Source organism: Epargyreus clarus, unplaced genomic scaffold (genome assembly GCF_041222505.1).
Source record: "Epargyreus clarus isolate Ecla_fem2 unplaced genomic scaffold, WU_Ecla_fem_2.2 ptg000036l, whole genome shotgun sequence".
Lineage (NCBI taxonomy): Eukaryota > Metazoa > Arthropoda > Insecta > Lepidoptera > Hesperiidae > Epargyreus > Epargyreus clarus.
The window spans coordinates 3,647,338-3,664,015 of record NW_027332241.1 but is presented as its reverse complement, the minus strand read 5'-3'; the positions used below and the strand labels follow the sequence as shown (position 1 = coordinate 3,664,015).

At 35.7% G+C, this 16,678-nt stretch overlaps 1 protein-coding gene across 2 annotated transcripts in view; it reads right to left on the bottom strand.

Moving 5' to 3' along the window:
• Positions 1–16,678, bottom strand: part of Syt7 (Synaptotagmin 7) — a 586,971-nt gene that overhangs the window by 29,672 nt on the left and 540,621 nt on the right. For both annotated transcript variants that reach the window (XM_073092479.1, XM_073092480.1), the window contains one exon: positions 10,789–10,951. In XM_073092479.1, the coding sequence (XP_072948580.1) occupies positions 10,789–10,951 (163 nt within the window). The remainder of the gene's footprint in view (positions 1–10,788; positions 10,952–16,678) is intronic.

Sequence of the window (16,678 nt, the reverse complement as noted above, 5' to 3'; positions counted from 1 at the left end):
ATGAAATGAAAACCGTAGAGCGATATTGGTTCAAAACTAGGCATACTATTATGCAATAAACTTGTAATGATAATCTGAAATGTCTACTTATATTTACTGAAGGTAGTAGAACCGTCTGTGGTTCGACTCCAGTGTCTCCACCACCTCACCTATTTCTACCTAATAACAGCAGAGCGCTGCTGTGTTTGGTTGTAAGGGAACATACTTTTTGAGGCATCCCAATTTAGTTCTTGAAGGTAGCTCAGGTAGGAATCTAATCCTATCTGGGGTTGATTACAGATGTCCATGGGCGGCAGTAGCAACTTACCATCAGATTATAGACACATGTCAAATTATTAAATTACAATGAAACGTTGTGAATAATAGAAAATAATAACACTCTCTTTTTATGTCGGGTAATGAAAAGGATCTTGAAAAAATTTAAATAATTTTGGATTCAGTTTTTTGGGATAATGGGACATATCCACGCAAATCTGTGTAGATGGGCACCCTGTCAGGACCATCTATCATCTTTATGAATAGCGTCTAGTTTGGGATTTTCTATTAAAATAAAATTTGAGTTTTAGATTTTGTTGGAAGGTCAGCTGAGATTTGCATTTTACTCGTACAATGCAGGATATATTACAAGTATTACATATTGTTCTGATGTAATACATATCTTTAAGCTGTTTTTGAAAGGAGGTACTACCGTCACACTTTTTTGTAACGTGAGATAGTGTGGTATGTTCAGACGTATGTGGAGTGTACCGATTCGCACTTGGTCAGCGCGGTAAACTGTAGCCCAATCCTTCTCATTCTGAGAGGAGATCCGTGCAGCAGTGGGACGGTAATGGGTTGATGATGATAATAATACTTCCTCCTGAGGTATTCCCTCAGGACTATGACATGGGGCTCTTCAAGAGGGGTGTAAAAAGAGCTCTCCTTCAAAGCCGGCGATGCATTGGCGACTCCTCTGGTGTTGCAAATGTCCATAGGCGACGGTGACTGCTTTCCATCAGGTAGCCCGTCTGCCTTATCGTTAGGTTACATATAAAAAAAAAAAAAAAAAATAATGATGAAACAGATGCGTTTCTGTTTCCGCACCCTTCAAACTAGACCACAGCGCTTAACACAATTGTTATTAGACGGTGTGGCGATGGTGCCGCGGGAGTAAAATTCAAATTCAAATATTATTTATTCAAAATCGATTAATATAGAATACTTTTTGAAAGTCAACAAACTACCACCGCTTCGGAAGGTGTTTCGCTATGGAGAAGAAGCGGCGCAAGAAACCATACCATACGTGTGCAAATTTGCATTTTTTAACGGGAAAATAGTATACAATTTTACATAGTGGTACATATAATTAATTATTGATGATGGAGCTGGAGTTGTCATACCATGCAGATTTATCATTTAAGTACTGATTCACATTATAATAAGCTTTTTTACATAAAGTTAATTTTAATGTAGATTTAAAGATTAGTAGTCGAACCACAGAGTCTAAGTTCCTCTACGGAACTCTGAACAGTTATAGACATTAATAGAATTCAATTTAGTCCTTTTCAATGAGAAAACAATGCGAATGAGCCACTCTGAGCGTCGAATGAATAATTTATCACCCGAACGTGCTCTTTCAAATGCTCCTAGACTATTGACAGTAAATTATAGTGCATTATTCAATTATCGATTAGTTTAGTCGTTTTGAATTTACATTTTAGATTGGTTTTCAATGAACACAATTTAACAGTAACATCCGTTTTTAGTATTGGAATTAAAATATTATATTTTAGCCTTTACATAGCCGCTCCTTAGTAGGCGATAGGTTGACTGACATTTTGTTTAAGTGGAAAATAATAAGTAAATTAATAAGTTATTTGTAATTATAATTTGTTCATGTTCAACGAGAATAGCTTTTGCTAAATTATCATTAGCATGTTATTTTCCTTCGTCTCATCCATTTATTTATTTATTTGTACTGTGCTATAACTAAGCCTCCGCTGTCTGTTCGTCCGTCTGTCACAGGGCTCTATCTCTTGAGCTGTAATAAATAGACAATTGAAATTTTGACAGATTATGTGTAATGGTGGTCTTAAAAATAAAAATAATAAAAGTTTTGGTGGTACAGAACCCTTGACTTGTATGTATGTATCTGCCTATGTAACGGAATCCTTAAACTCGAATTTTATCCAATTCTAACAGTCAGATAAATTAATAATTAATCTATCCAATATTTGCCTACCAAAGATCGCAACTTGCTAATTGTAGCAAGCAAAAGTTGTCCATCAGAATTTCAATATTTGGCAGACGTTTGATTATTACCTTTGTCAAATTTAGATATATTGTAGTTGGATTTTTTGTTAGCCTATTATTGTCCTTCTAATGGGCACGGGTCCCCTGTCAAAGTCAAAGAGAAAGGTGCTTAGGCCATAATCCACCGCGTTGGCCAAGTGCGAATTGGTAGACTCCATACTACTTGAGAACTTTTTAGAATTCTCAGTGCAGATTTTCCTTCGCCGTTTAATCGAATGCCAATCAATTTCTATAACACATAACTTTGACAGATCAAAGCTACATCCTTGAGTTGAACCTCGCGCCCACATATAAGAGGGCCCACCTACAAGGGGGAGATTTAAATAATAATACCACAATAAATTAGCACAATTATTTTCATTTTATCGCATTATATCAAGGTCTATGAAGTGACTTTTATATTATTCAATTCAGTCCTCTTACGTACAAAAACAATGCTCTTTCAGTTATGTGAATGAGCCATTCCGGGCGTCTAATGAATAATTTATTTCTCAGTACTTTACCTCCTTTTGTTGTACCTAGACAATAATTTTTGAAGTCACTTTAATAAGATGGAATATAATAAAGTTTTGGTAGTTAATTTAAAAAGATTTTGAAGCTTTATTTCTACCTAATAACAGCAGTGTTAGGCGCTGCTGTGTTCCATTTTGAAGGGTGTGGTAAGGGACACATACTTTTCCGAGGCGTTCCAGCTTAGTCCTTAGGAGCAGCGGCGCATCTGTGGCCGACCTCCAAGTGGATTGTATGCCGGTTTGCAATTTGAATAACAAATATAAGAATGATTAATAGATGTTTTTGGGGAAAAAACAATTTTTTGTCACCCCCGAATTAGCCACTTGGATTTAGGGATGCGACGATATCGTAATTTCGATAATACCGAATATATCGATATTATCAATTGAAAATTATGAAATATCAATATCGATTTTTTATCTATATTTATATATGAATATTATAAAGAGATAAAGTTTGTAACTTTGTTTGTTTGTTTGTAAGGGCTAATCTTCGGAAATACTGGACCGATCATGACAATTCTTTCACAATCAGAAAGCTACACTATTCAGGAGTGCTATAGGCTATGTTGTATTATGATTGAACATAAATCGGGCGAAGCCACGGGTACTGATAGTATTTTATGTATAAAGTGATCGGACTAGTTTGGTGAAAAAGAAGTTTCTCTTACTTAAATATTTTATGAGTTATCGATATTTCGATAAAAATTTATCCGCGTGAAATTACGAATATTTATTTATCGATATATCGATCGATTTTGTCGAACAGCGATAACTTCTAGCCTTCGATACAAATATCGATATTTTCGAAAATGTGCATCTCTATTTGGAGCGCTTTTTGAATAATTTATTTCTCAGTACGTTTTCCAAATGCCACTTCAGAGAATTGATTTTATGGCACTCAATTGAAACAAGTGGCTGTTTCTTCTCGAATATGTTTTGTTTTTGAAGGACTGGGGTGGATTAATAACGATTTGCTGAGTTTACTGTTATTTAAGACTAGTGGTTCCCGCGGCTTCGTCCGCGTTTAAAAGAAAATAATATGACATACTAACATACATAAAACTGAAAATTCGTACCTTCATTGGAATGACAGTGGCGCCATCTGGCGAAAATTGGTCGTACCAACTCTGAAACCTTCGTGGGCTCATAGACAACAACTTTGCTAAAGATCATCACTTGATCAAATGCATAGTTTACGATTCAATCCTTACTAATATCGATTAAAATATCGAAATATCAATTTTTTTGGTCCAAAAGATCGATTCACCGATTAATCGATCTTAGATCGCCATCCCTAGTTCCCGTGGGATTTCCAGGATAAAAACTATCCTATGTCCTTTCTCGGGTCTCAGACTATCTTTGTACAAAATTTCATTACAATCGGTTCAGTGGTTTAGGCGTGAAGAAGAGACAACCAGACAGACAGACAGACAGAGTTACTTTCGGATTTATAATATTAGTAAGGATTAATAAAATATTTTCCGTAATATGGTATTTATAAGTTAAAGGTGGAACACTTGTAGTTCCATCCCGGCGGCACCACCGCCACACCTATTTCTGTCTAATAACCTTAGTATTAATCGCTGCTATGTTCTGGTTTGAAGGGTGTGGTAAGGGAGACATACTTATCCGAGGCGTTCCAGCTTAATCCTCAGGGGTAGAAGCGTATCTGTGGTTAACCTCAGGTAGGAACTTAATCTTATCTGGGTTTAATTATAGTTGTCCATGGGCGGTACTGGCCACTTATCATCAGATGGTGTGCATGTTTGCTATTTCTTCTATATCTATACTATTCTATACTTATAATAAATCTGTAGAGAGGTCAATTCTGTACATGAAATATATTTCCAAAATAACTATCAGGGGGTGATTAGGGATCGATACTGATACCAGAAATGCAATCAGTAAAATTTTTGTCTGTCTGTCTGTCTGTCTGTCTGTCTGTCTGTCTGTATGTATAACCGCTATAGAAACAAAAACTGCTCGACGGATTTTAACGAAACTTGGTACAATTATTTTTCATACTACTGAGCTGGTTATAGTATACTTTTAATCACGCTACAATCAGTAGGAGCAGAGCAGTGAAGGGAAATGTTGGGAAAACGGGAGAAGTTACTCCATTTTTTAAGCTTCTGCACACGCGATGCAACCTAAATGGTTAAAGCTACACAGAAATTATGTATGACGGAAATGTTATCCTTAAAATTATATAAAACTTATCTCACGACAGCATATGTCTATCTTTTATGGTTGACTCACAATGACACGTGTAACTCCCGATAGCTTAGCAGTTCAAAACTTTCTGATTATATTTGTCTACTCCTACGTTTATAACACTCTCAGTCATCCCTAATTAAAAAAGTTAACATTAACTATTCCATACAAAAGAATCATAGAAATCATACCCCTGAGTGATAAGGGTTGTTCACCCTTAACGTTTTTTTATTTATATGGCAACACAACGTTTGCCGGGTCAGCTAGTTATAAAATATTAAAAATAAAGTAACTAATTACATAAACGATACCGCGGCTAATAAAGTAAGTTTTAAGGCTTAGAATATTTTTTGGAATAAAGGTCTACCAAAAACCTTTTAACTTTCAAATGATAACGACCTACCAGTACTTCAATTTCAATCATTGTTATGAAACTTTCTCAAAGTCACTAACAATATAGGACGGATCCCAATTTTCTGAACATTTAGGTCTTTTTGTAGCGTAATTCTGATTTTAGATCTAATAGGTCTTTGTATTATGTATTTGAGTGGTTCTAAAATAGATGTGAACCTTTCTTTTTTAATACAGAAATAGCAAACGAACATGCAGTCCACCTAATGATATAGAAATCTAATACTTCCTGGGGTTTATTGCACGCAGTGTTAGGCGCTGCTGTGTTCCGGTTTGAAGGGTGTGGTAAGGGAGACAGACTTTTCCGAGGCGTTCCAGCTTAGTCCTCAGGGGTAGCGGCGCATTTGTGGCCGACCTCAGGTGGGAATATCTAATCCTATCTGGGGTTGATTACAGGTGTACATGGGCGGCAGTAGCCACTTACCATCAGGTGGACTGCATGCTCGTCTGCTACTCCTATATTATAAAAAGTGGCTAGTGCCACATGGACATAATTAACCCCAGATGAGATTAGATTCCTAACTGGGATCGGGCACAGATGCGCTGCTACCCCTAATGACTAAGCTGAAACGCCTCGGAAAAATATATCTCTATTACCACACCCTTCAAACCAAAACACAGCAGCGCTTAACACTGCTGTTATGACAGAAATAGGTGTGACGGTGGTGCCGCTGGAGTCGAACCACAGAGGAATCTACTACTTTTTATTATAATTATGTAACTTACCTTTCAGTATGTATAAAAGAATGAATCTTTCTATTAAACTGAAAACACACAATCTTATTCAGATTAATCTTTGTCTAGACTACCAACTTTCTACAGTTTATACAACTTTGTATCAATTTAATACAGTCTGTTGACAAGTTTCTAATTAATATTGTATTGTAGAGCTGACTTCGCGAAGTGATTACAATGTTAGATATGGTTAAGACGTAAGATACAATTTAATTAACATTTAGATACGAAACATTGTTGCGATGTCATTTCTTATGAAGAAATCTTTTAGAAGTTTTTAGGGTTCTGTAGTCGAAGGGTTCTTTCTGCCTAAAGGGGTTATTTCTGCCTAATAACAGCAGTGTTAGGCTCTGCTGTGTTCCGGTTTGAAGGGTGTGGTAAGGGAGACAGACTTTTCCAAGGCGTTCCAGCTTAGTCCTCAGGGGTAGCGGCGCATTTGTGGCCGACCTCAGGTGGGAATATCTAATCCTATCTGGGGTTGATTACAGGTGTCCATGGGTGGCAGCAGCCACTTACCATCAGGTGGACTGTATGCTTGTCTGCTACTCCTATATTATAAAAAAGGGTGAAAAGGAAACCCTATTGTTAAGCCACCGGTGTCTGTCCGTCTGTTTATATTTACGTCTCCCTGTACGTCATAGTTACATAATCATAGTCATAGTGTTTTTTACAGAGTATGTGTACCGGTGTCAGCTATAACCACAATTATTAAAATAAAAATTTTATTTAAATAAAAATTTGTATTTTATTCCTTACAACTGTTATTGGCACCCTACCTCTTATTCTATTTCTTGTTACTTTATACTATTGCATTTTTAAAATTATAATTTTCCTTGTGTATATTTCTTTTATGGGTACAATAAAGCATATTATTATTATTATTATTATTATTAAAATAAAAATAGTTGGAAATAAATGTTACCGAACCACGCTGAATACATCGGATAAGTATGTCTCCCTTACCACACCCTTCAAACCAGAACACAGCGGCGCTTAACACTGCTGTTATTAGGTAAAAATAGGTTAGTTACGGGACTGGAATAGTTAGGGACTAAAAGGAGACTTCTATGTGGGAAGCAAAAGTGGGAACCTTACAGCAAGTGACCGCGGGAAGGACGGCAGTATGTGTGGTCACATCCCGTCGTGATGTGGGAGGAGCGAAAACTGCTCCCCCAAGCAGAGCCCGATCGGGGCATTTAGCTTGGAGGACTCCGGTTGTGTTCCGTCGAAGATACCGGAGTTATCTAACAAGCGTTGAGGACGACCATCAGGGGGTGAAAATAGGAGCAGAAACTGCTCTCCCAGAGCAGAGCACGATCGGGGCATCGCGCTTAAAGGACTCCTGTTGTGTTCCATTGGAGATACCGGAGTTCTCTAACAAGCGTTGAGGACGGTCACCAGGGGGTGAAAAATCACACATAACCCGGCGTCGCTCCCATGTCGTACCACGTCGTAACTTTTTCGGTTTTCGGTTTTCGAAGGTTTCCCCCTCGTAAAAAAATAGGTAGAAATAGGTGTGGTGCCGCTGGAGTCGAACCACAGAGTATTCTTTTTTTTATATAATATAGGAGTAGCAGACGAGCATGCAGTCCACCTGATGGTAAGTGGCTACTGCCGCCCATGGACATCTGTAATCAACCCCAGATAGGATTAGATATTCCTACCTGAGGTCGGCCACAGATGCGCCGCTGCCCCTGAGGACTAAGCTGGAACGCCTTGTTAAAGTCTGTCTCCCTTACCACACCCTTCAAACCGGAACACAGCAGCGCCTAACACTGCTGTTATTAGGTAGAAATAGGTGTGGCGGTGGTGCCGCCGGAGTCGAACCACAAAGGGTTCTACCAACTTTTATAAATGATTCTACATTATAACTTCAATCTACAGATGTAGATTTTAGTTATTTTTATCTAGCAAAGTGAATATTAGGGGAAAGTGAAGGTGGCAGGGCAGAAAGTGTTTCCGTTTCATTAAATACCGACAAAAGGTCATGCCCGGACCCAGATAAAATGTGTCACAGATAATAATAGATATATCTACCGTTTATGGTATTTTAAAAGTAAAGAATTATCTATATAACTTTTTTTTAGTAAAATTTATAATGATGGTTTAGGAACCAAATATGTTATGCTAATATTTATGGTGATTATTTAGTAATCAAGTATAATAAATTAAATATATTTATTTTGTATAGGCCAACGGCCACTTACAAATTGTTAGTTACTATATTTTCTTAAACTACTACCGGATCGGAACGCGACCTCTACTGAGAAGATCCTATAAGAAAATCAGAAATTCATTATGAACTTAGTGAGTTACTAAGATTTTAGTTAAATAACATTACGTTTGCCTTTAAGATTAGTTTTTAGTAAACAGTGAAACCGATTTCTTTTTATCTTATATTTCCTTACTAATTTTTTGATAAAATTATTTCGTGATAAAATTTCATTGTAGTATTCAGTGTCTTCAAACAATTAGTTAGTTTTGAACTAATTAACTTTTATTAACTGTACATTACTTACATTTATAATAGATATTCGTAACTATGACACTATTAATATTAAACTTCAATATTTTACTCCCAAAATCTACTTCAAAAGTAATACTATCATATATATAATATATATAGTAAATGGCCTGATTGTACCTAAAATAAGACATCACAAATGAAACAATTAAACACCATATAACATATATCCAAAACACCAAAATATAACAGTATGCCATTGAAATGTTATATTTTTTGGTTCTTAGCGTGCAAAAGTCAGAGGATGCAATTTTACTTTTTGGATGTCAATAAGGAGATTTCAAAGATTAAAAAAAAGTTTTTTTTTTATATTTCCTTGAGCATCTTTTTTAATTTATTTTTAGAATATATAGGTACAAGTAAAAAATATTTTCTTTATTAGAATGTTGATGTAATTTTGCTCGACAAAAAACGTTATAATTGCAAAATTTTTTTCCCAAATTTTATTCAATTTTTGTTATTAATCTGGCTTTTTTTGGTTTAACACCAAAGTTTTAAAACCAAAGTTGTAGATAATTCAATTGTATGTAGATACATTTTTTGTGCGACAAATAGTTTGCTAGATAGAACGTAAAAACGACTTGCACCCCTTTTTCAAGATGACGGCCGAGAGATAACAGTTTCGACCCTACAAATTAGGACTTAGGTTGACACTATCCCCTGACATCCAAAAAATGAAACAGCGTCCTCTGACATTGCAACCTAAATGTAACATTTCAATAGAACAACATATTCCGAAAACATCAAAATGATAGATGAACATCAACTGACGGTGACTGCTAATTATACAGAAACATATTACAGCCAATCAACGTAACTAACATTTAGTCATAAATGGGAAAAGTAACAAACAGACAATTTCCATCAATTATACTTACGTCGTCATGCTTACAATTAGTTAAGTACTCAATTTCGAAATTAGAACACTCAATTAGACTAATAATGCGTATTATTTCTTTTTTCTTTTCAAAATACAAAAAAAACTTTTCAATGTTATATTGAGTCCAAAGTTAGAGCCATTTTCTAATAAAATAATTAAGATGAAAATAATTTGAAATATATTTTAAAATTATCAAATGAAATGAAAATTATTTTATCCTCCATACTCCATAGTAGAAATCTTAAAATCAATAATAATATTTAATCAATTTATTGAAAACTTTCATTATATATGATCTAATAATCAAAAGACTAATTCCCTACTTTTATTACTTTCATTAAATTACTTATCTGAAATCTATTTCTAACTTCTATCTTTCCAAACGAAATTTAACTTTCTGGCATCAAAGTCTTCCACAATTTCAAAACTAATTTTAGACGAAACTTAATGTTTACTTTCCCTTTATGTATATATAATAATTCACCTATATTTGTTAAGAGTTTCTGCTGTGTTAACTTCTTTGAAAGTAGATCTATTTATATCATTCTTTAACCATTCATTGTTAAATATTTCTAAAGCCTTAAAAGTTCTTACGAAAAGAATACCAGATTTTTCAAAAAAATATTTTATTTAAAAATTATCACATGTTTCTTCTTTATCATGTCAACTTAAATTACATTTTTAAGTATTCCTTCTTCACTATTTCAATATTAAATTGGATAAATAATACTCCTAAAAATTACTTTAAAACAAAATTACTTGTCTTCCTTTGTCTTAAAACAAATCTTTTAAACCAAATCATACTTCTAAAAAGTAATCATCATTTACCATAATAATATCATCATCTGCAGAGCTAGTTGCCCCATTACCTCTTTAATTTTCGTTCTTTAAATTATACCCCTTTAAATTTATAATTCTTTACCTACATCTTTTGAAAATCTAAATATTTTGGTCATACAACTACCATCATCATCAAAAACTTTTACTCTTATTTTCAAGTCTAAGGCTAATTATCCTACGTTCCTTAATTTAATCTTTATTATTAAATCTGTTCTTAGATCATTTCGTTCATTCTATTATTCTTAAATCCTCATCTATTACATCATTTCCTACACATGCTATTACCCTTATTTCCTCAACTATAAGATCATTTTCTACATATTCCATTACTCTTAAATCCTCATCTAAATCTACTGTTTCTAGGACATCGAACTTACAGAAGGATGCGGCGGGTGGTCCTGTCCCTTGACATTTTGCAGCTGTTTGTTGTGAGCTGTCGGGGTCCGCTCGCCGGGTACAGGTGCTGTAGATGCGCTGGCCTGGGCGCCAGCGCTGCTGCCAGCCGGCGACTTCGCTTGGGGCGAGCTTGTAGATGTTGTTCTAGAAATAAAAGGAAACCTTGTTACAAGTTAAGATTTGACATAATTGGTACTGCATTGCAGCATTTGCTGCATTTGCATTTACAGGTTAGTAATACCCCTGAAGACTATCATCATCATCAACCCATTACTGTCCTACTGCTGGGCACGGGCACTCCTCTCAAAATGAGAAGGATTAGGCCGTAGGCCACCGCGCTGTCCAAGTGCGTATTGGTAGACTTCACATACCTTTGAGATACTTTTTTTTTTATAAATCTGAGAGATGCAGGTTTCCTCACGATGTTTCTTCATCGGTTAACTTTGAAAACCATATAACTTTGAAAAATCAGAGGTGCTTGCCTGGGATTTGAACCTTGGACCACTGGATCGAGAGGCTGATTTTCTTAACTACTAGACTATCACTGCCTATATTAGAAGACTATATTAGATTAGAATTAGAAAATAGAAACGAAATACATGTGGCGTTTGTTGATTCGCAATTGAACCACATTTATGAAACTCTTTTTTGCATTGGTACTTTTTACAAAAATCTAACATTTTCCATTTTCTATCTTTACTTACAAAGTTTTTTACACTGTTCTCTAATACTTAGCTGTTGACGAGGTATCAAAATTCATTAATTATGATTATCTTCCAAATAATAATATAGGATTAGCAGACGAGCATACAATCCACATGATGATCAGTGGTTACTGCCGGCCATGTACACCTGTAAACAACCCCAGATAGGATCAGATACTCCTACCTTAGGTCGGCCCCAGATGCGCCGCTGCTCCTGAGGACTAAGTTGGAACGCATCCAAAAAGTATATCTCTTTTACCACACCCTTCAAACCAGAATACAGCAGCATTTAACGCTGCTGTATTCTGGTTTCGCCGGAGTCGTATCAAAAAGGGTTCTACCACCTTCAAAATTATTATCATTATGTTCGAATTTCGCAAATTACAAATTTCGAACCCCTACAATATTGTTTCGTATATCCAGTGGACTAAAACAACACATCCAGCTGAATTTAGTTCCGTATTTCTGAAATATTACAGTTGTTTGGAAATATTGTCTGAATGTTGTTGTTATGTTCATGTTATTTATTTGCTTTTCTATCAAAACACGGTGTTCTACTTTCAGTTGAAATGGGGAAAGAAACATCGTTATCTGAAATGTTTTGTATGGTCTTAGATATGTTCTTAAGTTCATAAATACCTGCTTAGTTTGAATGAAAATATTTCACTTATAAGAATTTCAAAATAACTGTTATTTCAGTTAGTTATTTAAAATTACTGCTATTTTAGGCTAGTGTTTGCCTTAATGTATTAGTTACGTGTTTCAAAAATTACAACTACTTAGTTTATCTAAATGTTATTATAATAGTCTCACATTGACTGCTATTTCATGCCGTTATTGAACAGTTACTGCTATTTGAGGCCAGTTATACGACGTATCTGCTATTTTTATCTGTTATTTCGAAATAAAAAAAATCAAGCTTATTTTTTCAAAATAATTTATTTTTCGTCCAAGTTTCGAAGTAACTGATATCCTACGTCATTGTTTTGAAATGATTAATTTTAACTTATTGTTCATTTACTGGATTATAAAAAACGTCTAAACCAAAATAGTTGCAAAACGGAAAAATGCTACACAGGCCCAGTTGTCTAAATTCATACATAACACTTACGTATGTCTCAATTTTGTTCGCGCATTTAATGAACAAAATCAATACATTTACCTTTTTTTTATAATATAGGAGTAGCAGACGAGCATGCAGTCCACCTGATGGTAAGTGGCTGCTGCCGCCCATGGACATCTATAATCAATCCCAGATAGGATTAGATATTCCTACCTGATGTCAGCCACAGGTGCACCGCTACCCCTGATGACTAAGCTGGAACGCCTCGGAAAGGCTGTCTCCCTTACCAGACCCCTCAAACCGGAACACAGCAGAGCCTAACACTGCTGTTATTAGGCTGAAATAGGTGTGGCGATGGTGCCGTCGGTGTCGAACCACAAAAGGTTCTACCACCTTCCTTAACCATCTTAATGCATTAGCTCCGTGTTTCAAAAATAACAACTACTTTATCTAAATGTTCTTGTTGTTTTCATGTTATTTAGTATTCTTGTATCAAAACACGATGTCCTAGTTACAGAGAATGGGAAAAGTAACATCGTTATCTCAAATGTCTTGTGTGGTTTCACAACTTTATTAGATACATTGATCAGATGATATATAAAATTGTTATCCTTACAATTTAATATTACAAATCCGAAAGTAACTCTGTCTGTCTGTTTCTTCTTCACGCCTAAACGACTGAACCGATTTTAATGAAATTTAGTACAAAGATAGTCTGAGGCCTGAGAAAGGACATAGGATAATTTTTATCCCGGAAATCCCACGGGAACTAGGGATGGCGATTTAAGATCGATTAACCGGAGAATCGATCTTTTGGACCAAAAAGTAGATTATTTTAATCGATATTAGTAAGGATTGAATCGAAAACTATGCATTTGATCAAGTGGTGATTTTTAGCAAAGTTGTTGTCCATGAGCCCACGAAGTTTTCAGAGTTGGTACGACCAATTTTCATTCCAATGAAGGTACGAATTTTCAGTTTTATGTATGTTAGTATGTCATATTATTTTCTTATAAACGCGGGCGAAGCCGCGGACAAAAGCTTGTTTTAAATAATTGGAAGTAAAATATGTTTTGTGACGATTTCACAGTATTTGCTATTTCAGGCCGTTATTTCAAAATAACTGCAAAGTTCAGGCTAATGTTACAAAATATCTGATAATATTATTGGCCGCTGTTTCAATTTATCGCATTTTAAGTTAATGTATCAAATAACTGTTAATTTTTTTTTATAATTTAAGAGTAGCAGACGATCATGCAGTCCACCTGATGGTAAGTGGCTACTGCCGCCCATGGACATCTGTAATCAACCCCAGATAGGATTAGATATTCCTACCTGAGGTCGGCCACAGATGCGCCGCTACCCCTGAGGACCAAGCTGGAACGCCTCGGAAAAGTCTGTCTCCCTTACCACACCCTTCAAACCGGAACACAGCAGCGCTTAACACTGCTGTTATTAGGTAGAAATAGGTGTGGCGGTGGTGCCGCCGGAGCCGAACCACAAAGGGTTCTACCACCTTTAAATTTGGTCGTTGTTTCAAAATAACTGCTGTTTAATGTCACTGTTTCTAATTAGATGCTTTTTAACCCTTTGTTTATTTTCAGGACAAGTGAAAACGTACATTATTGGAAGCATCCAATAGTCTAAAACAATACATCGCTTATATTATTATCTTTATTTTCCTGTTATGCTCCTGTTATTTATTCGCTTCTTGTTTCAAAAAACGGTGTTACTTTCCGTTGAAATGGTGGAAGTAACGTTATCTAAAATGTCTTGTGGTTCTACGATGTGTTTACGATGATAAGGAACTTAGTATTTAGTTTCAAACAAAAATATAACGGTTTTAGCATAACTGTTATTTTTCATTGCACATTATAATAGTAGAACGTAAGAATATGTCGTATTGTCACCTACTTCAACTACATTCTGGAAATAAATAATTTTAATTTCATTTCATTTCTACACTTCCTTAAAAAGTTCTCAAAGGAATGTGAAGTCTATCAATACGCACTTGGCCAGCGCGGTGCACTATGGCCTAATCCTCCTCATTCTGAGATCAGACCCGAGCCCAGCAGTGGGACAGTAGACGTTAGCAAACTTTGAAAACCTCATTACTATTTAAATCTGAAAACTATTTTCCAGAAAGCTTACAAAATAGAAATGAAAAGCATTTCTTTTTGAAAATAAATTAAATCAACCCTAATTAAGCTAGAACAAGGAAAACTACTTAAGGGGGAATATTTCTCAATACCGACGCCATTTCTATAGCACTACCGTCACTCTAATATATCCTGTAGTACCACTAAATAAGGTTCATATTCGCATATCTTAATAAATCGTATTTTCTAATCGGCTTTGAAATATATTCACTTTGATATGTATGATGATAATCTTAGGGCATTAATAGCTATGAAACGTGGTTTTACCCGCGTTTTAAAGTGTAAATAAACTGGAATGTATCGAGGGCTTTTTTCATTTTGCGTGAAAGCCAAATTCTTTTATTAAGATAAATGTAGCCTTTTTTTTGTTGCCGAGGGAGAATCCTTTAAAAGGTACCCAGTGTCGTGGGAGCGCCACGGGCTTATGTGGGATTTTGTCCGCACTAAAACCCCCCGGTGGCCATCCTCAGCGCTGCAAAGAGGACTCCAGCATCTAAAACGGAACGCAACCGGAGTCCTCTGAACGTGTTGCCTCATCAGGCTGCGCCCAGGTGAGCCCAGGCGCTCTCCACACCGTCTGGTGTTTACGACGGTATGTGACACATACCGCCGTCCTTCCCGGGATCGCTTGGTGGACGGTTCGAGATCCCACTCTTGCCGCCCGTAACCCCGGAAGCCCCCTTTTTGTCGCCTCCTACGACAGTGAATAGCTGTTATTTTAGCATAACTTAATAATAATAATAAACAATTTATACACTCACAGCCCAACGATAAGATTCCCTGTATCGTGGGTGTCATGGACACATACAATTCTGAATTCATCATTTAGATATCTGTCCAGGGATCGAATCCTTTGCGCATCAGACCGGTTTAGTGACCGCTCCACCACGCAGGTCGTCATTATCAGCAACCCACTGTCCCACTGCTGGGCACGGGTCTCCTCTCATAATGAGAAGGAGTAGGCCATAGTCCACCGCGCAACATAGTTTTTCTTTTTTTATAAATCTGGGATTTGAACCTCGGACAGGGGTTTCGAACCATCGAGGCAGAGAGGGTATGTATTATGTATATAATTTCACTGTATGTTTGTATCAACAAAACTCGGAAAGTAGTCAAGGGATTTACTTACAATTTATACATAACGTTTTATTTCTATTTAAGAGTGTTTCTATATAGTTTTGATCCGAAAGTTCTCACGGGAATAAACGAATGACCTACAGTCAAGCGTGACATAGTTACTTGTTGTTTTTTACGTGTGTAAATGATTTATACTTATTTTATCACATTTAGGAAAATATTTTTAATGTGGCACGGAGTTAGGCGCGTCAATGTAACACATAAATTAGTTATTAATAGTATTTATTTCCGTCGTCGTTCGTTTGCTCAGCAAAATTTTTTGGAGCGAAAAAAATGTGGTCATAAAAAAAGCATACACAAAATGTTTTATTAACGTTATAGAAAGTACTTCTTTATACATGAGACCACACACGTTTTTATTTTCACCATTTTTACACGAAATAAACTTTATCTAGCGAAGGAAAAGCATTTTTTATAATTTTCAAACGCTTATTATTTATGTGTATACAAAATAATGAGGCGAAGAGAAAAACTCGTAAGAAAATTCTATTTTACCCCGATATCTAGAGCAAAATAACATTTATAAGAAATAAAGATGATTATATTGTTTTATTTTTAGGTATTTCTATGGAGAGGAATTGAGAAATGATTTAGTATTAAATAAATAATGTTTAGTATTCACAGTAAAAAGCAGAGATAGCCTAGTGGTTAAGAAACTCGGCCTTGATCGAGGGGTCCGAGGTTCAAATCCCAAGCTAGCACCTGTGATTTTTCAAAGTTATGTATTACAAATTAATTATTACTTGCTTAATCGGTGCAGGAAAACATCGTGAGGAAACCTGCATACCTGAGAAATCTAAAAAAAAGC